This window comes from Pelophylax lessonae (genome assembly GCF_965119305.1).
Source record: "Pelophylax lessonae genome assembly, chromosome: 1".
Lineage (NCBI taxonomy): Eukaryota > Metazoa > Chordata > Amphibia > Anura > Ranidae > Pelophylax > Pelophylax lessonae.
In genome coordinates this window covers 227,277,851-227,301,539 of record NC_138768.1, presented here as the reverse complement: position 1 = coordinate 227,301,539, position 23,689 = coordinate 227,277,851, and the positions used below count along the sequence as shown (strand labels likewise).

Sequence of the window (23,689 nt, the reverse complement as noted above, 5' to 3'; positions counted from 1 at the left end):
TCCCCACCCCTGCTGCAGTCACAAAAACAGTGCAGTGGCCAAGGAGTTTTGTAGCTGGATGGGCAGAAACTAATTGGGATTTAGATACACTCGTTTACAATCAGGTCCACTCTTTTAGTGCTTGACAGCAGGCAGTGGGTGGATTGTACAACCAATAGATAGCCTGCTACTGGCTATGAAGTCCACCCAATCGCTGCAGTCAATCACAGGAAGGAAGTGGACCTGATAGGGAACTAGCCACTCAACTTCCCCATAAAGTTTCACCTACTGCTAGGAGCCTGCTAGCTGTAAAACAAACATTGTCTTTGACACAGTGTACAGAAACATGCACTCTGCCAATCTCTGTATGCCAACTTAGAGTTAGTCTTAATTACCTCCTGTTTTGTTACCCACAAACTGGGAGTAATTCTTTTTGATTTTGGTGCAGCTGTAGCACCACTTTGTAAGGCTCCATGTACACGGGACGTTGTTAAAAGTCCCTTTGAATGCTGGAATTTTTAGGACGTTTGAAACGTCCGTTCGGTCGCGTTTGTACCCGCGTTTGCGTTTAGAAGCGTTCCTAGAGGTCAAAAAAATGATTCCCCTTTAAAATGGAAAAAACGCGAACGCTAAACGCGGGTCATCGCGTTCAGACGCGTTTGTGCGTTTGAAACGCCGGGAAACACACATTCGAACGCAAATAATTGCGTTCTAAAAAAAGTCCCTGAACGCAACTGCCTGCAAATGACTGTAAACGACCTGGTGTACATGGACAAATAAGATAAAATGTAGATGGGTTCAGGGGCTTCTGAAAAAAAACGCCCAACTGCTCCTAAACGGCCATTTTCAGCGTCCCGTGTACATGGACCCTAAAAGCCATGCTCTTAAGAACCATGTGAATCGGTCACGTTTTCCCTTTTTTGAATCTGGTGCAGGACATTTTAAAAGCCAGAAAAACCATTCCATTAACAGAATGTGAAAAATAGGCAAACTTAAATAAAAAATAAAACTTACATTTATACAGAATAAAACTGCCTTTGATTTACTGTTTACTAAACATGTCTGAAAAAAAATTGCTTATGCAATCAACTGAAACTAGGATGTCAGTTATTTCAAAATAACATTTTTTTCCTTCCTCTACACAGGATAGAAAAACCTATTCTGTATGCATGTGAAAACATGCAGTGCAGACTCCGGTTATCTAGAACACACTGCCAATTTATCCGCACACAGCTAGTAAAGTCCATCACGTGCATGTTTCGGCGCTGCAGTCTCCGTATGTGTACCGAGAATCCAACTTCCACTATTCATCATAATATATCTTGAGGTAATGAAAGCTATATGCTTCCCAGCACATCATTTCCCTATATTTCATTGAAGGTTGAAGGTGTTAGTCCTCATCCGCCTGTTCCTGGAAGAATTCATCAAAGTTCTGTGATTTATCCTCCTCAAGTTCCTAATAAAAGCAAAAAAAAATAAAAATAAAAATTATAAACGTCAAGAATAGAACAAAGACAGCGATGTTAAAGAAAAAAAAAATTGTGGCGTGAAAATTGCTACAGACTGTTTGATTTTTGTTTTGCCACATTTTCTAAAAAGGCAGAATAAACATATCTTCTCGAAATGTCACAAAAACCTTTTAAGCTAAAATTACATTAGAGCATTTGAGAAGGCTGGGGGTTTAAAAAAAAAAAAAACAGTTACCTGCTCTGTGCAATGGTATCGCACAGAGCATCCCTGAACATCGTCTTCTCAGTGTGCCTCCATAGGAAGCCGCTTTCTATGGGGGCGCACATGTGGGCTCCCTCCCAATCCGGCTGTGTGCCTCTGTAGACACACACAGCATGGCTCAGCCTCATCCCTTAAAGGATTTGATGGACAGCAGTGAGAGCCACTGTCCTATAAGGAGAGAGACCAGCGCCACTGCAGATGGGCACAGCTTTGGATTGCGGTCTATTGACATTTTTTGGTTTCTGTTCTGGGGTAAGATTATATAGTTCTGTGTATAACTGGGCAAAGTGATTGGCAATGTCATCATTGTTGGATAGTCGTTGGCCTGAAGGTGGACGAATGGAACGTATTTGCTTTCTTGGATTGTAAGGCTTTGGCTAACAAACTTCCGCTTTTATTGCTATGTTGGTAGAAGAGTTTTTGGGAAAGAGCATAGTTTTTGACCTTTTTCCCTAATTGCTCTCTCAGGAGAATACGGGTTTGGTTTAATTCCGATTGGGTGTTTTGGGCTCTGTTTAATTTGGGTGTTTGTTCTAGTTTTGTATTTTTTTTAGGAGGGAGTTGATGTAGTCTTGTTTGGCTCTTTTACGTATGGCGGCTAGTTTTAGGAATGTGCCGCTAATGACACATTTGTGGGCTTCCCATTGAAACATGGGGTTCATGTCTGATGTGTCATTGTTTATGAAGAAATCCGAGATGTTTTGGGTGATTGTGTTGTTGTGGGAGGAGTCAGTGGGTAGAGATGCGTGTAGTCTCCATGTTTTTGTAAGTAGGATTTGTTCAGAGAAAGTTACAGTAGCGGTGACAGGATGGTGGTCGGAGATGAACATGGGTTCGATGGTTGCTTGGGATAGGAGTGGAAGATCTTTTTGAGCAATGAATAGATAATCTATTCTTGATTAGCTGTTATGGGGTGGGGAAAAGAAGGTAAAGTCTTTTAATCTAGGGTGGAGGGTTCGCCAAGTGTCACGAAGGAGCAAGTCGTGTAGTTGTAGTTTGATTTGCCGGAGGGCTTTGTATGGTGGAGAGGATGTTCCTGAGGAAATGTCTACAATTGGGTTCAGGGGGAACATTGAAATCTCCTCCGAGGATTAGAATGCCTGATTGGAAGGACGTAAGGGACAGTAAAATGTCACGAAAGAAGCTAACTTGTGCAGAGTTGGGGCTATATATGTTCGCTATAGTTCTCGGTCTTCCCCAAACCACGGCACAGCGTTGGATTGAGATACAACTCAGTTAAGTATAAAGAGGGGGGCAACATTTCCACTGGAACATTTTTACCTTACTGTAGGGAATGTATCAAAAGGTAAAAAATGTTTTGCCTTGAGAACTACTTTAACTCTGGAGAGACTCTCCCAACCTTAGGTATATTTGGATTTTATAATAAAAAAAAAAAAGAATATCAGGCTTTCTGCCCTCATCAAAATAACGTATATGCGCCCCTTTTTCCACAGCAGAAGAACTCGCAAATCTGTCTGGATATTCAAATTATTAACCAAACCAAGCGATAAAAAGTGATAAAACCTCCTACTACAATAAAATTCAGTAAATATATCTGATGTTCAATAAAATATAAACAAAAACTTTTTTCAGTGATACATTTTGTGCAATTCAAACAAAAAAGTGTTGTTCAAACCGTACACATTACAAATAGTCTCTCCTTTAAACTGACCAATTTGTTAATTCTAAACCATGACTTCAAAAACCAACTTAGAGAAATCAATACCCCCTGAACACTCCACCCTAGTGCTCACTTATTTCCCACCTCCACAATGCACTCATCAGATTCATAGACTCCTTAAAGAAACTCCCCGCCTGTCTGTCTCCCTCCCTGTACTGGGACAAGTTCTCCATACTAGCTGTCAATTTTTGAAAGCAGTGTGGGCGTGCGGGGCTATGGGATGTACAGGGAAGCAATTACACTGACATGGTGCTAGAGACCTGCATGGAATCAGTGCAATGCTCTACAGACTCCTAATACAAAAAATAATAAACATTTTTTACCTGCAAAAAGATGTCCATCTATTATTTTTTATACAAAGGTGAACTTATCCTTTAAAGTAATATATAGGTCTATGTTTGCTTTTTGTTACAAGTGATACAGTATCTCACAAAAGTGAGTACACCCCTCACATTTTTGTAAATATTTTATTATATCTTTTCATGGGACAACACTAAAGAAATAACACTTTTCTACAATGTAGTGAGTGTACAGCTTGTATAACAGTGTAAATTTGCTATCCCCTCAAAATAACTCAACACACAGCCATTAATGTCCAAACCGCTGGCAACAAAAGTGAGTACACCCCTAAGTGAAAATGTCCAAATAAGGCCCAATTAGACATTTTCCCTCCCCGGTGTCATGTGACTCGTTAGTGCTACAAGATCTCAGATGTGAATGGGGAACAGGTGTGTTAAATTTGGTGCCATCGCTCTCATACTGGTCATTGAAAGTTCAACATGGCACCTCATGGCAAAGAACTCACTAAGGATCTGAAAAAAAAGAATTGTTGCTCTACATAAAGATGGCCTAGGCTATAAGAAGATTGCCAAGACCCTGAAAATGAGCTGCAGCACGGTGGTCAAGACCATACAGCGGTTTCACAGGACAGGTTCCACTCAGAACAGGCCTCGCCATGGTTGACCAAAGATGTTGAGTGCACGTGCTCAGCTTCATATCCAGAGGATGTCTTTGGGAAATAGACAGATAAGTGCTACCAGCATTGCTGAAGAGGTTGAAGGGGGGGGGGGGGGGTCAGGCTGTCAGTGCTAAGACCATACGCCTCACACTGCATGAAATTAGTCTGCTTGGCTGTCACCCCAGACCCAAGACTCTTCTAAAGATAATGCACAAGAAAGCCCGCAAACAGTTTGCTGAAGACAAGCAGACTAAGGACATGGATTACTGGAACCATGTCCTGTGGTCTGATGAGACCAACAAACTTATTTGGTTCAGATGGTGTCAAGCTTGTGTGGCGGCAACCAGGTGAGGAGTACAAAGACAAGTGTGTCTTGCCTACAGTCAAGCATGGTGGTGGTGTCATGGTCTGGAGCTGCATGAGTGCTGCCAGCACTGGGACTGGAGCTACAGTGAATGCCAACATGTACTGTGACATACTGAAGCAGAGCATGATCCCCTCCCTTCGAAGATTGGGCCACAGGGCAGTATTCCAACATGATAACGATCCACCCAAGCACACCTCCAAGACAACCTCTCCCTTGCTAAAGAAGCTGAGGGTAAAGGTGATGGATTGGCAAAACATGTCTCCAGACCTAAACCCTATTGAGTATCTGTGGGGCACCCACAAAACGGAAGGTGGAGGAGCGCAAGGTCTCTTAACATCCACCAGCTCCGTGATGTCATCATGGAGGAGTGGAAGAGGATTCCAGTGGCAACCTGTAAAGGGGTTTTGATCTCTATGACCCTATATGTAGTCGGGTTTGCAGTCGTCCCTGGTTAAGAGTTTTGTAGGTTGTTGGTACCTCAGGCCAGTGAGAAGTGGGACTTTTAAGGCAGGTAGGGGTAACACGAAAAAGTACAAGCAAAATAGGTGATAAATAATAAAATGGTATTTAATCCTTAAAACATATGTACAGTTGAGTACATTAGAGTGATAGGGTTATAGACCCTTGTGAAAGTGCTGTGCTAAAAGGGGAGCCACTCCAGCATACAAGGATTTAAAGAAAATAATATGTATGTACCACACTTGAACGACTCACCACAATTTTTTAAAAAAAGTGGTGAAATTTATAAATATCTAACACCATATCTGTATTTTACCCACAGAAATGGTGACTATCAACCTTGAAAAAGGCTCCCTAAGGGGCCGAAACGCGTAGGATATAGGAGACATCCCTGATCTGGGCAACCCAACCTTAACAGCAGGGAATGACAGAGATATACTCTTAAAGTCACCATTTACCACGTGTCACAAACCCTCTATCTACCACACACTTTCACAAGGGTCTATAACCCTATCACTCTAATGTACTCAACTGTACATATGTTTTAAGGGTTAAATACCATTTTATTATTTATCACCTATTTTGCTTGTACTTTTTCGTGTTACCCCTACCTGCCTTAAAAGTCCCACTTCTCACTGGCCTGAGGTACCAACAACCTACAAAAGTGGCAACCTGTAATGCTCTGGTGAACTTAATGTTCAAGAGGGTTAAGGCAGTGCTGGAGTGTGTAATATATATATATATATATATATATATATATATATATATATATATAAATAAAAGAAAGCTCATATTGCATAACACTGATAATACATGTTATTAACCACTTGCCTACTGTGCACTTAAACACCCTTCCCATCCAGGCCAATTTTCAGCTTTCAGCGCTGTCACACTTTGAATGACAATTGCGCGGTCGTGCTACACTGTACCCATTTGAAATTTTTATCATTTTTTTCACACAAATAGAGCTTTCTTTTGGTGGTATTTAATCATCTCTGGGTTTTTTATTTTTTACAAAAAAAAAGAATAAAGACAGAAAATTTTGAAAAAAAAAAAAAAGTTTTTCTTATTTTCTGTGAGTAAATTTTGAAAATAAATTTTTCTCCTTCACTGAAGGGCGCTGATGAGGCGGCACTGATGGGCACTGATAGGCTGCACTGATGGGCACTGATGAGGTGGCACTTATGGGCACTGATGAGGAGGTACTAATATGCCGCAATGATGAGCACTGATAGGCGGCATTGATAGGTGGCACTGATATGCGGCACTGATAGGCGGCACTGATGAGCACTGATAGGCGGCACTGCTGGGCACTGAGAGGTGGCACTGCTGGGCACTGAGGTGGCACTGCTGGGCACTGAGAGGCGGCACTGGCGGGCGGCACTGATGGGCACTGAGAGGCGGCACTGATGGGCACTGGCGGATGGCACTGATGGACACTGACGGGTGGCACTGATGAGCACTGATGGGCAGAACTGATGAGCACTGATGGGCAGCACCATCAGTGCCCACACTCAGTGCCCATAGTGCTGCCAGTCAGTGCTTATCAGTGCCTAGATGAGCAGGCACTGATGGGCACTGACTGGCAGCACTATGGGCACTGATTGTGGGCATTGATGGGGGACACTGATGGAGGGCACTGTGGGCACTGATGGGGGGGCACTGTGTATGTTTTTTACCTTTTAGTAATCAGGGCACTGGTAATCAGTGCCCTGATTACATGTCTCTTTGTCCCTGGCGCTGTGCAGCTCTCCCTCCTTCCTCACACTGCAGGCTCCGTGTGAGGAAGGAGCGCCGGCGATGAGAGATGATCTCATATGTTTACATATGAGATCATCTCTCATTGGATGATCCGATCACGTGGTGAATGGCCGCTGTGATTGGCCATTCACCACGATCTGTGATCGGCTGTGTCCAAGGGACACGGCCGACACAGATTCTCCCCGCTGCGCGCTCGCGGGAGCGCGCGGGGGGCGTGTCACTGGGAGGCCGTTTAAAAACGGCCTCCCGAAAATTCGAGTCCGCGCTGCAGCCGTATATAGGCTGTAGCGCGGATGGGAACTGGTTAAAGGTTTATAAACATGTAAAAAAAAAAAAAATCGGTGTGTACATTCACATTAAAAACAGTGTCCTTCTTGGTGCCCTGGATGACGGCACCGCCCCACCTGCTACTGCATACAAGATGTTCCAATTGACGGAAGTGCCAAGGAGGACACTCTTTAATGTGAGTGTACACACAGATTTTACTTGTTTTTAGACATGGTTTGGAGTTGAGGAGTAGAATAGAGGTGATGCAGAGGAAAAGACAGCACTAGGGAAGAAGCGCACTATAGCACTGGCACTTTGGGGATATTCGTTTCTCTAAGTTGGTTTTGAAGTCATATTTTGTAGTTAAAACATTGGTTAATTTAAAAGACTATTTTGGAGCACTGTGTAAGGATTAAGAAACTTTTTTTTCACCTATTGTTTGAATTGCACAATATTGAGCACTGAAAATACATTTTCTATGTATATTATTAAGCATCAGATATATTTACTGAAATTTATTGTAGCAGGTTTTATCACTTACACTTGCACTGTACGATCTGGTTGATGTATTTGGTTGTTAAGAGTCCACTAAATCTGATTGTACAACCTCCTTTAGATATACCAACAACTATGGGCCTGCCTGACTGGGTACAAATAATTGGATAGATAAGATTGTCCCTCACATTTCATAGTTTTGGTAAAATCTAAAAGGTTGGTTGTAAATAAGATTGTCAGGCAGTAAGGTGTATGTTGACATCTATATATGAAATAATCAAAATACAGTTTTTAGTTTTGATTGAAATTCACTCACCCTTGGCTCTTTGAACTCCAGGTCTTCCCCATACTGGATAGAAAAGTCTATATGCTGGAGCACAATGTTTATGCATTCTTCATCTGAGCGATCAAATGGTAAAAATCGGACCATGCTGTAATCATCGATCTAGCAAACCAAACAGAGACATGATTGATGTGCAATACACTGAGCTGGTTACTTCGTACACTGTCAATTAAGATTTTCATTAGCTGAAAGTTTGTCAATGTTTCCCCACAATCATCCTATGATTTAGCAATTTACAGCATTGGTTAGATTGTGAAACTGGAAGGTATACAACCCTCTCTGATTTTAGACATAACAATAGGATGCTTTGCCAACTAGCTTTTTTCTGTAAATATCAATGCGTTTCTGGAAAGCATGTGGTACAATCTGAAATAATCAATCAACCTTCCCATGAACAGCAAAGTAATTACATAAAGCATCAGACCTGGGTATGAATTGGTACCGCAAACATTTTTTGGTGTGTTATCCTGTTCCAAGCAGGACCTTAAAAACTGGAGACCAAAGTTGCCACATGTATGTTACATTTTGGCAGTTAAATTAAAAAAATCATTAAAAAAAAAAAAAAAAAAAAAAAAAAAAAAAAAAAAAAAAAACTTATATCACCTTTTAGAGCAGCCCTTTTCAACCAGGGTGCCTTGAGGTTTCTTCAGGGGTGCCTTGGCAAAATGCCTAACCATTACCCAAAAATTGTATACAAGCTGGAGTATGGATAAAGCCTTCCTTTTAGTTACACAAAGCCACAGGTTTTCACTCTACAACCTTACAACCTTCTAGCTGCCGGCGTCCTAAGGACCAATGGCATCAGTTGATGAGGAGGATGTCAGCTGCCTGCATAGCATCCTTGTTTGGCCCTCCCCTGCCCCTCTCCATCAGCGTTGGGGTCACATTAGCTGAGTGATGGAGAAAAACTGGGGGAGAAGAGAAACACTGGAATACTAATCAGTACCAGTTTGCAAAAGTGTATTTGCTTTGGAAGAATAAATCACCTCTAATGTTGGGTGTCCTACGTGTGGATGTTGCTGCAATATGTAAAACAATTGAAATAGTTTTTACATTTTGGAATGGGGTGCCTCAAGACTGTCCATAAATTTTAAAGGGTGCCTTGACTGAAAAAAGGTTGAGAAACACTGTGTTAGAGGGTAGTTACATTTGTTCTCAATGGCATGTAAGTACGTAGCCACCCTTACTTGCCTGCCCTCGAGATGCACACACCCATAGCTGGCTCTGGCCTATAAGCGGTGTACAGGTGTGAGAGCACAACACCCTGTCAGTGTTTGTGTGTAAAAGCAATACCTACTGTTATCATGTGCCTGGTATGCAATAGTTATAATGAAAGTAACAATGTCCCGCTCTCTCAAATATAGTACTTTTTGGTCAATAACTCACCAATCCACAAATTGCCTCCGTCAGCTTCTGGAATTTTTTACTTCTTAGTCTGTTGGTTGAATCTTCCATCATAGAATACATATCGGGGTCTAAAAATCTTATGTGAAAAAAAGGAGAATATAATAAACATCTTTTTCCCAGGTAAATGGTCGGGGGGGGGGGGGGGGGGAAGAGTCCCATACCCTACATAGGCAAGGATTTCTTTAACCACTTCAGCTCTGGAAGATTTACCCCCCCCCTTCATGATCAGGTCATTTTTTGCTGTTACTTCAGCTGACAATTGTGTGTCCGTGCGACACTGAGCACAAATAGAATTTTTGTCCTTTTTTCCCACAAATAGAGCTTCTTTTTGATGGTATTTCATAACCTTTGTGTTTTTTATTTTTCGCATTATAAACAAAAAGTGACGGACAATTTTGAAAAAGAAAACAATATTTTCTATTTTCTGCTATAAAACATCCAATAAAAAAAAATGTAAAAAAAAAAAATAAATTTCTTCATCAGTTTAGGACAATACGTATTCTGCTACATATTTTTGGTAAAAAAAATCCCAATAAGCGTATATTGATTGGTTTGCAAAAAAGTTCTATTATCTACCAACCATGGGATAGATTTATGGAAATTTTTATTTTTACTAGTAATGGCAGCAATCAGCGACTTCTAGCAGGACTGCAATATTGGAGCGGACAATTTGGAAAAATATGTACGGTCACTGTACTAATGACACTGGGTGGTAAGGGGTTAACATCAGGGGCGATCAAAGGATTAACTGTGTGCCTAGCTAGAGTTTTAGTGTAGTGTGGGAGGTGCTTTTACTAGTGGAAGGCATAGATTGGTGTCCCTGCTTTGCAGAGACACAGGATCCATGCCTTCTGTACTGACAGAATGGCAATCTGCCTGTGTACCAAGTGATCAGCGGGTGCCGGTGAACAGTCAGTGGGACCTGCTGATTGGCTCCCGTTATGTAAAATCACATCGGGAGTGAGCCGCCTGCCGATGCGCACTCGCGCCAGATACTCCGGAAGTGATCCTGCGCAGCGTGGCCGCCCCGTAGTAGTAAAGCACAGATGTAATTTTTTTTTATGCTCTCAGATCCTGGAAAATGCATCAGCTGCTCCACTGCAAGGAAATTTAGACAATTATAGTTCACATTTTTTAAAAATCCTGTTTTTAATTATATCTTTGAACAAGTGTGGTAAACTCACTTCTCAATCTCCTTTTTAGCTTTCTTGTTCAGTAAATCCATCTTAGTCATGAGGTTGCACTGTGGAATTTCCAAAGATACCATAGCACTTAAGGCGGCCATTACTCCAGAAATAAACTATAAGAAAAAAAATACAGAGCAAATCTTAGATGTTTACTGCAAAACCTCAACACAAGTTCATATTTATATATTGGAAAACTAAGGAGTATGCAGTAAGCATAAAATACAAAATGGAATTTATGGGTAATGAAAAATGCAATGCAGACAGAAGTTTGAGCTGGCTCACTTGACAATTTGCAAGTTTCATATGGAAAGGTGGCACATAATGTAATTCCTTTACCTCAATTATCTTCTACCTATGATTGATTATGAGAGTGTATTTAGATGTTTGTACATATGTAAAACAAAAAAAAAAAAAACCCCACACAGTAATAATAGAGCAATACAACAGCATGGGAAATCCAGGACACTTAAAATGGATCTGACCCAGTCTAGAAAGTGCCTACATTGACAACAGTGTTGCGGTCCAGGCACTGTGTACTGCTGCAGATCAGGTTCTCTTCTACCTGGACTCAACCTTTTGTTACAGTACTCTACTGTGCCATTCAAGATTTACAATGTATTTTAAAGTAGAATAAAGTCACACATGGACCCAAACACTAGAAGCCTTCTGAAGAGAAAGTTGCAAGAAGAGGCCTGTATAAAAGTCATCAGCTTTTATATGGTCTATATCAAGGCCCAACTCACACCTTTGTGTTACAGGGAATGTGCACATAAACATGCATTTCTGCATGCGTAACCAAAAACACACATCACACTTGCAGTGTCATTATTTCTTAATGAAACCTCAAACGCAGCTAGCAGCCGGGTGTTTTATTGCGTGAAAAATGCACATTACAAAACCGCACCAGGCTCACTGTCAAAAAAAGGTGTAGGAGCTACTTTGGCATGTTTGCCACATGTAGGGCGGCCTATTCAAAAATTCAGGCCGTCCTATGCTGTCACGCAACACACAAAAAAATCACGCAGGTGTGAAAGGGGCCTAATTGCAATTAGAAAGGTTACTTATTGATCAATAACTTGCAAAAAAAAAAATGCCTGCCTGCCAGTGGGCTGGGATCTTCTCCCTATACCCACTGTCAGAATTCAGCATGGTTGTGCAGCTTTTAGTTCTCAATGAACTACCAGGGTGCTGGTGAGAACTCTAGGTAGTTCATTGATCTTCCTGTCATGCAATAACTGCCAGCTGTATCAGAGGTACGGGCAGACAGCTACAGTCTGCTGGAGCCTGACATTACACTCACGATCAGCCACACTTTACATGCATATTTTTTACCTGTAAAAAAAATAAGTATTTATTCTTTTTTTTTTGCAAAAGGTGAACTTAGCCTTCAAAAAAAGGTGCACTTTTACTTTAGTGTAGCATGTACCTAGAACAATGATTGTATTTTTCTGTTTGGTCATGCTTATGATGGATTGAGAAGGGGCTCAATTTGGGGCCATGCTCACTGTCTCCCCTATCTAAACCAATATGGCCAGACAAGCCAGGATGCAACTTGCCAACACGGCTGAATTTTTACTTAAGTAAATATGCTTGAATTCCATGAACAGTATCAGTATATTATGGCTCCCATACTGGACAGTAAAGCTCTAGAACCCTACCGTTGATATTCTGTATTTATCTCTGATTGGAAACCTTACCTTGAAAGATTCCACCATGAACTGAGAATCAACAAGAAAGACACCACAGACTCTAAACTCCCATTGCTGGAGCTGTTCTACCAGGTACTTCATAACCGGCAGGTGAGTGTACAGCTCAATCTGACCTAGGAAAACAAAAGTCAATTGTAACGCAAACTTGAACTATAGTATATGGTAGTGGTGGAAAACAAAAAAGATCCTTTTATCCTGTTTTAGTGGCATTTAATGCAACTCCAATAACAAGGAGCACATATGAAAATCTCAAAAATATAACTATATAAAATATAGTAACTAAAGCCAAAAATATAACTATAGTAACTAAAGCCAAAACCTTTTTCTTAGTTTTGGATAGGGAGGTTAGGGGACAGAACCTCTATCAGATTGTTATTGCTGTTTGTGTCCACTTTACAAAGATTTAGCCTATTTGTCCTGGGAACTAATGTCACCGGGATGCAAATTGTGGAAAATCAAACATTTTGGGTTTCCAATGATGGTGTTGGGGTAGGGGCATATGTTCTGGTGAAAACGGTCTAGGAAGGCAGTTCTCTCATTTTGGCAAGATTTCCATTCCTTCTGTGTCTGCAGGACAGAAGTTCTGGCTTTAGTTACCCTTTCAATTCTGCAAAGCAATGCTACTTTAAAAACCTTAAAAACAGTCATATAGCTTTAAAAAACTTTCATACATTTTAGAATGTGGACTGCATTCACAAGTAGGTGTGACATGACATTGCATTTATGTGCTATGATGACCTAAGGGCAGATTTGATGGACATCAGACATGTATTTTTATAAAGGCGAAGTCAATCACAACTTTTGATGCTTACCCGGGCAATCAAAAAGTATATAGTCATCCTCAGTGTGCCCCAAACAACTCTCCAGCCAGTCAAAGTTATTAGCAAAATATTCCATACAATATACAAGTCCCCCATTAGGACCAAATCGGAGAGAGCTGTCTTCCATTACATCATCTACTTCTATCAGTTCCCGGATATCTGTAACAAAGAAAAAACCTAAAGTCTCAAAACCAATACATTTTTCATCAAAGCAACAAGTAATTCATAGCATACTCATTATAGTGAACCCCAAGCCAAAACATTTTTATCTTTTAGTTTGAATAAAAATAAGGAGGGAACTGACTCTTCTCCCCATCTCAATAACAGTTTCATCAAGACAGGAAGTGATAGTAAATCTCTCAAACAGGGACACAAGGATGGAAAACAAGTAGAGTGGGGAAGGGTAAGAATCTCTGTTAGGCTTTTATTTTTGTCAGCAATCCTGTTGGGGAGATTTAGCTTGTCACAGGAACATGAAGTAAGGGGAAATCTTCCCGATGGGGACCAGATCGCAATAAAAACAGTAGTTATGTCTCCTCCTTACACTATCTATCACTACTAAAAGGAAAAAAAAAAGTCACATTTTAAATGCATGCTTAGCAACATCAAGCCTTTTGGAAGGCAAGTAAAACACTGTTATCGAGCGCTTTAACGATACATGTAAATGTATAGGTACAGTATAAGCAAATTTTACAAAGCAATAATAACCTAATGAATGATTCTGCATACTTTTAATAAACTAGTATCTAAAATGGTAGTAAACCGCCGGCAATTTATTATTTTTTTTTTTAAACTGTAAGACAAAGTTCTAATATGCATCGCATACTAGTACAAGCTGTCACCGCTGACAAGGCTTCTATCTTCACAGACTCAGGCTGTGTGAGTGGCCAGAGCCGCGATGACCTCGCTCCCGGGCATGCGCGTAGGAGCTGCAGTTTATAGCACAGGACTCTGAAGGAACAGCTTGGGCCGGGCCATTCCTTCAGAGCACAAGCACTGGTGAGGTCACTGGCTGCATGTACAGCAAATATCTCCAAAATGGTGCATGTTAAGGAGAGTTTACTCCCACTTTAAAAAAAAAAAAAAAAAGAAACATTTCAAACAGTCAACCTTTTTTCAGTCGAGATACTAGGGTTGCACCGATGCCGATACTAGGCATTTACACAAGTATCGGTACTCATGAAAATGCACCAATACCTAAAACCGATACCTTCTGGCTCAGTTGTCAGCGGATCGGTTGTTAAGGAGCGGGCCACTCCATCCTTAAAGGAGATGTACAGCCAAAGCTTGTTTAGCTGTACATTTCCTATGGATCACAGGAATGCAGTTCGTTCTGCACTGCTGTGACCCGTTTTCAGCAGAGAGCAGTTTGAAGTCCACTCTCTGCTGACGTCACAGAAGTCAGTCCAGGGCCCACGTCATCATGACAATGGAAGTTGGGATCCGCCAGGTGCCTGGACTGACACCGGGGTCAGCCTCTCAGCAAGCCACTGAGAGCCTGAGCCAGCTGCTGCCCGCCACTCCACGGCTCAGCGCTCCAATGACGAGTAGGGGGCAGAGCAGAGAGCTGCTGACTGGGAGCTGTCAGAACCGAGCGATCGGTGGGTTAAATTGCTCGGATATCAGTGCAGAGGCGCCAGGGGCCAGATGCAGCGTCGAATGGATGCTCCATCCACCTGGGTAAGTATAATTCTCAAAAAAAACAAAGCCATACTTCTCTTAACAACTGATGACTCATTAATCTGTCAGCGGGGTTCCTGCTGACAGATGAATGTAAACAGAACCAGGGGCAGCTGCCGCTAGCTACCAGTGTCTGTGGAGAAGCCTAACTTATGGAGTCTGCCATGCATGGAGGGAGGAACAGCCTGGACGTACCATGGCAGGGGAGAGTGGGCATGCAGGAATGCTTCCGTCGTCAGCCTTTCCACTGCTCAGCCCTCCACGTGAAGATTTAACCGAGACCCGGAAGGTCAGTGTGTCGCTGGCCATGCCTTCCCTCTTGGGACTTTCCTCCACCTCAATCATCTCTGCTGTGTGTGCAGACAGGCTAAACACTTTTTAGCTAGAGCCTGGAGTCTGCACACAGGAGGTATCATTACTCCCTGTGCTGCCTGCAAGGGAGAGATACCTCCTGATTGGCTAATCAGGTTAACCCTGTACTGCCTATGTGCCATACATCCCATCTGTTAGGCTAGACAGAGCCCCATGGTGTAACCCTGTGCTGCCCTGTAAGTGTGGACTAGGATTCAGATGTACTATAATCAGGACCCCATTGTTAAACCTGTGCCGCCTATATATATTATATATGGGGGGGGCTGACAGGCTGTAGTGACCACTTTGGTGGGCATCTCCCTGTGCTGTGTGAGCTGAACTTCTAAACTAGACTCTAGGGGTAATTTGCAGTGTGGAACTCTTTTGAAAATGTTTGTCGCCTGGCTGTTGCAGTGTTGATGCACTGGCTTTAGTGCCTTTTAAATCACTGACCTGGAACAAATATGCGATTTGGGAATTTTAGAAGAGACAGATGTCCTGGTTAGTGACTGAAAGTACTGAAGTGGATCAGCATAACAACCAGGAATCCAGGACTTTAACACACAGAAAAAAGTTGTAGTTGTAAAACTATAAAGTTCTAATAAAAAAAATAAAATAATAATAATTATATTATACACACACACACACACACACACACACACACACACACACACGCTATTAAATCCTGTTACACACTTAAAGCAGTATTAAAACCCAAAAGTGAACATTATATTGCAGTTTACGAATTCTTACATGTGATGGCTGCATTCATTTTCCTTTCTTAGGCTTTTATTTTTACCTTGTGATCTGGTCAGTAAGGCAGCCCATACATTAGGCTGTTTTTTTTGTTCAACCAGTGGGTTGAACAAAGTAAACATACACAATTTCTCCATCCAAACTTTACTTGGGTGGGGGAATTCTCCCCGCTGAGCTATTGTATTCTGACAGCAGGTACACTTCCTTGCCATCAGAATACACTGATCAGTGTTGCAGGCTGTAGTCTGCAGTGCTGATCGAGTGGGGAAATGCCAACAGGGCAGTTGTTCAGAAATTGATCAGTAGATTGATTTCTGTACAAGCATTCATGGATCAAAATTTGGCCTGGTACCTTCTGAACCGGCCTGCACATGTAGCAGTTCCATGGTTGAGACAAACTAATTACCACCGATGGGGTTGCTTACAATGATCAGCTTTTAGTTATTGAAAACCTTTATCCCAAAAGGAAAACCGTTATTGTAACTGCTTATAAAGTGTTAGCTGGAGTTTGGCTTCAATTTGTTAGTACATTCAACACTCCCCCCCCCCCCCCTCCCCCAGACTTACAATGCTGCTGTTCAAAGGTGTCTCCAATGCTCCTTTATCCAGAATGTGGGCACTCCAACACAGAAGCAGTGTTAATTTTGGCAGCAAATTTCAATTTAGTTTTAGTCTTAGTCTTAGGACTAAAATGGCATTTTAGTTTTAGTCCCATTTTAGTCTTCTGCAAGTGTTTTAGTTTTAGTCGTATTTAGTCGACTAAAAGGTCCTACATTTTAGTCGACTAAAAGGTCCTACATTTTAGTCATCTATAATCAAATGGGTGTAGTTCAATTGTAATTTGTAATGCATTATTTACGCATTTTTCTACAATTTCCAAACTCATTATATACTACTGCTGGTCCTGGAGTGAAAAATCGAATATGTTATTATTTATGGTATTAAGCTTTGAGCATGGACCAGTGTTAATTTTGGCAGCAAATTTCGATTTAGTTTTAGTTATAGTCTTTTGACTAAAATGCCATTTTAGTTTTAGTCGTATTTTAGTCATCTGAATTGTTTTAGTCGTATTTTAGTCTACTAAAATTGTGTTAATTTAGTCGACGAAAACATTTTAGTCGGTTTTAGTCGACGAAATTAACACTGCACAGAAGGTGTGTTACTGGCCAAATCACCAGGTAATAACAGAGGGGGAAAAACACCTTAAAAAAGAAAAATTAATGCATCCATCACCTCTAATGTAAGCTGCAATATATTACATTTTTGGTTTTATCCTGCTTTAAGCTACCTAAAAACAGTCAAGTATCCATTTACCTGCCATAACAGGATAGTCAAAGTGCTCTGCTGCAGGATCCAGATTAACCACTTGAACAGAGCGATTCAGAGCCTCACAGTGTTGAACCATTGTAGAACAGTAGGTGCTCTAGAATGAAACACATCACAGATAGGTGATTACAAAAAACAAAGTAGAATATACAGTATATGTATTGTGTATATTATATGAGTAAAAACAAAGATGAAACTTGAAAATAGATCATTATTTCAGATAGGATTAGGATTTTATAATGTGTACTATATGGGCAAGGTGAGGTAAAGTGGCGCTGCCTGATTATAAGTGATAAAAAATGGATGTTGCTAATTAAAGTGCTATAGTGTTAATTGATAAATAAAAACTCAGTGTAAGAACAATATCAAAATTGGTACATAAATTAATCTCCTTAGTAGGGGTGTTGTAAAGTGTTTTTAGTGCAAACAGTACATAGATAATATATGTGCCAGTGGAAAAAGGTATGTTTAAAAGCACACTTTATAGAATGTGTGCCTTGCCTGTACAGGTGGTGATCCGTGCACTAAATAATATAGATAAAATACAATAAATTCACATCTGTGCTTATAACGGATAAATGCAACAATAAATAGTGCTCATGCAGTGAATAAATAGTCCCAAAAAACCAGACCAACAGTCTGTTTTGTTGCTGGGTAAATCCGTGATTAAAAGAAATATATATGCAGTAATCGGTGAAAACGGCTAATCAGGTGTTGTTAAAGTGCTTCCAGTGCTTTAGGGGTGATGTGGGTGATGGGTGAAACACACAGGTGCACCCCTCCAATTGCTCCCGCACTCACCGGAGGTATGTACCCCTACAGGGGTAACAAGCCTTATTGCAGCGTTGTCTTGTAAGGCTCCTGAGGGAGGGGATGTCCCCCTTTTTGTGCCAGGTAATAGGATCTCCTCTTAAATGCAGTCGATGATAATATGTAAGGAAGAAGTACTAATATAGTGATGTACCGTATACAAAATAGCTTTATTGCGAAAGATAAAAGTCAGGTACTCACATAAAATACAATGGTAACGGGCATCCAAGCAGTAGGGGCCGCGAGTCCCTCGTTGGCGGCCGCTTACGGCACGCACCTGATGACGTCAGCTCTGACGAAACGCGTCGTGTGCGATTACGTCATTTCCGCCCCACTGCAACGCAGATCCGGTCGCTGACCCGCACAGCGTCCCGGAAGCGGCCGCCAACGAGGGACTCGCGGCCCCTACTGCTTGGATGCCCGTTACCATTGTATTTTATGTGAGTACCTGACTTTTATCTTTCGCAATAAAGCTATTTTGTAAACGGTACATCACTATATTAGTACTTCTTCCTTACATATTATCATCGACTGCATTTAAGAGGAGATCCTATTACCTGGCACAAAAAGGGGGACATCCTCTCCCCCTCCCTCAGGAGCCTTACAAGACAACGCTGCAATAAGGCTTGTTACCCCTGTAGGGGTACATACCTCCGGTGAGTGCGGGAGCAATTGGAGGGGTGCACCTGTGTGTTTCACCCATCACCCACATCACCCCGGAAGCACTTAAACAACACCTGATTAGCCGTTTTCACCGATTACTGAATATATTTCTTTTAATCACTGATTTACCCAGCAACAAAACAGACTGTTGATCTGGTTTTTTGGGACTATTTATTCACTGCATGAGCACTATTTATTGTTGTATTTATCCGTTATAAGCACAGATGTGAATTTATTGTATTTTATCTATATTATTTAGTGCACGGATCACCACCGGTACAGGCAAGGCACACATTATATAAAGTGTGCTTTTAAACATACCTTTTTCCACTGGCACATATATTATCTATGTACTGTTTGCACTAAAAACACTTTACAACACCCCTACTAAGGAGATTAATTTATGTACCAATTTTGATATTGTTCTTACACTGAGTTTTTATTTATCAATTAACACTATAGCACTTTAATTAGCAACATCCATTTTTTATCACTTATAATCAGGCAGCGCCACTTTACCTCACCTTGCCCATATACCCTGATATAGCCTTTTGGCCATATTTTGAGGTAGGCTGCAGCCTTCTCTTCCCGTCCACAAGCGCAAAATTTCTTACCTCTATAATGTGTACTATGGCACAGCTGCAACATAGTTACCATCATTGCATCCTTAACTAGATGGGCTGCTGAAGTTCTCTGTGCCAGGCTCTAGGGAACTACACTGACCGCCAATGTAAGGGGGAACTACACCGACCACCACTGTAAAGGGATACAGTAGTGTCTGCCAATGCAAGAGGGCACTACACTGACTGCCATTCTAAGGGGGAATTACACTGACTGCCAATTTAAAGGCGATCTACATGGACCACAAAAGGTAAAGGAGATCTACACTGACCACCAATCTAAAAGGTACACGATAGTGTCTGCCAATGTAAAGGGAGAGCTACCTATGTAAAGGTGGAACTACACTGACCACAATTATTTTTAATTGGGACTACCTCATAGGCCGCCTATGGAAGGGGCTCTTGTACTTACCACCAATGTAACAAGGCATGTCTTCACTAACTACTACTGTAAGGGAACAGAACAAAAAAAATAAAACAACTGCAGTGGGGCCTACCCACACTTCAAGGGCAAAATGCTCATTAATTCTAAAGAGTCGAGGAAAAGGTTATGTTACCCACCATATTCCTCACTTCAGTGCTCTCCTCTGCTCTGGGCAATCTCTCGGTGTCCTCACAAATAATGTGGGACTATTAGCCCCTATTCACACTAGTGCGTATTCTTAAGCAGCTGCTGCATGGCGCGACAATGGAAATCCCATTATTTCCTATGGTGCTCGTTCATATGAATGCAGCGCAACTGCACATTTTTTTGAAAAAGTGCAGCTGCTATTATGTGCAATTGCAGCGCATTTTTGGCCCCACGGACTTCAATGGTATCACGCCCAAAACACATGTACATGTGTTTGTAGTGAGTTTTGTGTACAAAGCCGGGTTCACACATGTGCGAATTGGATACGGTTTTTCATCGCATTGAATTTGCATGACATGCGAGTGTGACCGGCTCTCAATGAAGCCGGTCCACACACGTCCAGGGCGGCTGCAGTGTAGTTTCCAAAAGGGTCCTGTGAGTTTTTGGGTCTGGTTCAGGTGTGAATTCAGGCAAAATTTTGGACCTGAACCGGTGAACAGAAACGCATTGGACCCAGGCTGTAAACCCGGCATAAAACCCAGTCTCCAGAAGTCTGCTTCTCAAATAGAGAATGAAAAATGCGTCAAAAATGTACAAAGTCGCACTACAAAAACCCACTGAAAAGGCATCATGCTACAGCTGCACAAGTGTGAACCAAGGCTTAGGGCTTGTTCAAAGGGTATACCCATTTTTTGCATGGAAGATAGATTCTCCGTATATATGCATGTAAAATCTGTAGCTGTACATATTTTCATATGTAGACGCATCTGTTGCGGGCTCATTGATTACAATAGTGCTGTGTTTAGATGTGTAAAAAAAAAAAAACTATTTGCTGTATGCATCTAAATGCAGCGTTTTTTTCTGCCCATCTTACAGTTGAGTCTTACATTGTATGTGACAAGATAAGTGCATGACTGAGACCGGGAGTGCCTTAGCGCCCCCCCCAAGAGTTTTAAATGCCTGGGGCTGAGGCTGTCACAGCGGTTATAAGATCAGAAAGCTCCCAATCGCAAATAGGCATCGGGAGCTTCCCAGTTCCTGCCGGCAACTGTGCTGGGAGTACGTATGGTGCACAATCTCAGCACACAATTGTTTATATTTAGGCTGCATGTATATGCAGCCTCTTTGCGTTTAAGATCCCACCCGCTGTGGGTACCAGATTTAAAAAAAAAAAAAAAAAAAGTGACAGCATTCAAAACAGCAAACTTGGCATTTTGAATGCTTTGAAGTGCAGAGGAGGGGTTTGGTGGTCTTTTGGACCCCAGATCCTGCCCTAAAGAGTACCTGTCAATGGCTATTACTGTCACAAGGGATGTGTACATTTTTTAAAGCATGAGATGTTAGGTATCTATTTACTCGGTGTAACATCATCTTTCACATTACCCAAAAAATTGGGCTAACTTTACTGTTTTGTTCTTTTTTTTTTTAATTCATGAAAGTGTATTTCTTCCAAAAAAATTGCATTTGAAAGACCGCTGCGCAAATACCGTGTGACATAAAATATTGCAAAAATTGCCATTTTATTTTCTAGGGTCTCTGCTAAAAAATATATATAATGTTTGGGGGTCCTAAATAATTTTCTAGCAAAAAAATACTGATTTTAACTTGTAAGAAACATGTCAGAAAAAGGCTTAGGCTCCAAGGGGTTAAGGCCGGAGGGCGAAAGTGACGTTTGACGTCTCTCCGGTCCTCCAAGAGCATAGAGTCGAGTGGGGGCCATCTTTCCCTCACTCGACTTCCTGCCCATCTGTAAACAGGACGGGTGTAACGTTAAAAAACCCTACCTCGTGAAAATTCCCTACCCTCGTCACTTCCTGTGCACCTACGTCATGGAACAGCTGAGCAGCTTCCCACTGCGCATGCTCACAGTTCCGGAGGGTAGGGAATTTTCACGGGGTAGTGTTTTGTAACGTTACACCGCATCAGCTGTTGCCGCGGGTACATTAAATCATCTCCGCTCCAACCCCTCTGATTTCCCTGATCTCAGCTCCAAAATGAAAAAGCGACAGCAGGTCTATGAAAATATAAATCACGGAGATCTCGGCTCCGTGAGTTATATTTTCAAAGACCCGCCACCGCTTTTATATTTTGGAGCCGAGATCAGTGAAGTCAGAGGGGTTGGAGCGGGGATGATTTAATGTTGCAGCGGAGATGATTTAATGTACCCGCGGCAACAGCTGATGCGGTGTAACATTAAAAAACACTACCCCGTGAAAATTCCCTACCCTCCGGAGCTGTGAGCATGCGCAGTGGGAAGCTGCTCAGCTGTTCAATGAAGTAGGTGCACAGGAAGTGACGAGGGTTGGGAATTTTCACGGAACACCATATAGTTTCCGCTGTTGCGGATCCCTCCGGTAAGCGGTGGAAACAACCGGGAAGCGGCGGGAGGGGGGGGCACCTCTCCTGCCGCCCATTAAAGTGATCCCGTGGCGAATCCGCCTGCCGTTTAAAAAAATACCAGAGTTATGGCAGCTATCTGCTGCCATAATCCCGGTATTAAACCTAAAAAGAGCAATGTATATACACGCTGGGTGGTCTGGAAGTGGTGGAGGATGACAGCTGTGTCTCCGCGCTGTGTGCGGAGACACAGCTGTCAGTTCCCCATGCATCTCTATGGGGGAAATCGGATGGGAACGGACCGTCGGTCCGTTCTCATCCAATCCGATCTGCTCCGCTGGACGGATGGAAAATAGGGTTTCCATCCGTCCAGATTTGACGGATCGGATGTCAGCGGACATGTCTCCGCTGACATCCGATGCCCCATAGGAATGCATGAGGGGACCGTTCAGACCTGCCAAAAAACGAACAGGCGGATCTGAATGGTCCACCTGTGTGAAAGGGGCCTAAAGCTTGTTTTTGTGTTTATTAAAAGTCAGGAGCTACAAAAAGTGTAGCTGCTGACTTTTAATAAAAAACATTCACCTGTCCCTCGATCCAGGTATGCGGCCACCCGAAGCCTCACTCTCTCCTCTCGGCGGCATCACTTGTGTGGGCACCCGGCTGTGACAGCTTGCGGCTTCACAGCCAGGTGCGCACTGCGCATGCGCGAGTCCCGCTGCACGACATGAATGGCCAAGCAATCTTCTGGGACCTGTGACGTGTCCCAGAAGATTGCAGTGCAGGGAGGGGGAGAGGGGGACTTCTACCCTAGGCGGCCCAAGTGGGAGCAAGTACCTATCAAAATCTAGGTACCCGCTCCCCCCCCCCCCCAAAAAAAAAAAATGACATGCCAAATGTGGCATGTCAGGGGGTCAGGAGTATTTAAAGCGGAGGTTCCACTTTTGGGTGGAACTCCACTTTAAGTGGTTAAATCTATACACAAATGTTTTGCCTTCCATTCCTATTTCAAACTGAGTGGGTGCTCCAGGGTTAAAGGGCCCATACCCCTGTAGTGTAGGGGGAGCTGAGGGCCCACTGCAGGGGTAGATTTTTCTGGCGTATAGAAGAAGGGTGATGAACAATACTGTACATGATACATCATATACTGTAGTGTAGAATATTCAGATGACAGTAATGTCCCCTGATCACAACATTAGATAGGAAGTAAAGGCTGGGAAGGTCTGTTCTCCATCAGCCATGTCATGTAATACTCTCACCTTCCCGCTGCCCGCCGGCCCCATCACCAGCTGCGCATAGCGAGGCATGATCACCTCCCGCTACCCCGACCCGCACCAACACTACATTACACGTGACCTACTTCCGGGATCTGGACGGAGGCCACCATGGCCCAAACAACTCCTCGTCATC

At 42.4% G+C, this 23,689-nt stretch overlaps 1 protein-coding gene across 1 annotated transcript; it reads right to left on the bottom strand.

The window, feature by feature from the left end:
* Positions 1 to 971: 971 nt before the first annotated feature.
* On the bottom strand, positions 972 to 23,673 carry GPN3 (GPN-loop GTPase 3). The gene is made up of 8 exons (XM_082257739.1): positions 23,539 to 23,673; positions 17,267 to 17,375; positions 13,157 to 13,324; positions 12,333 to 12,457; positions 10,633 to 10,748; positions 9,428 to 9,524; positions 8,015 to 8,143; positions 972 to 1,435 (listed from the first exon to the last, which is right to left on the bottom strand). The coding sequence occupies exons 1-8, from the start codon at positions 23,584 to 23,586 to the stop codon at positions 1,370 to 1,372; spliced, it is 858 nt and encodes a 285-aa protein (XP_082113865.1). The 5' UTR covers positions 23,587 to 23,673; the 3' UTR covers positions 972 to 1,369.
* Positions 23,674 to 23,689: the final 16 nt, after the last annotated feature.

What these genes read in the sequence shown, in the direction of transcription:
- GPN3 (XM_082257739.1), bottom strand. Translation starts at nt 23,586, where the DNA reads ATGCCTCGCTATGCGCAGCTGGTGATGGGGCCGGCGGGCAGCGGGAAG. An exon ending in TATACTTTTTGATTGCCCGG is followed by an intron (nt 12,458 to 13,156) that starts GTAAGCATCAAA and finishes TTGTTTTCCTAG; the next exon opens with GTCAGATTGAGCTGTACACT. An exon ending in TGGAGTTCAAAGAGCCAAGG is followed by an intron (nt 1,436 to 8,014) that starts GTGAGTGAATTT and finishes TGCTTTTATTAG; the next exon opens with GAACTTGAGGAGGATAAATC.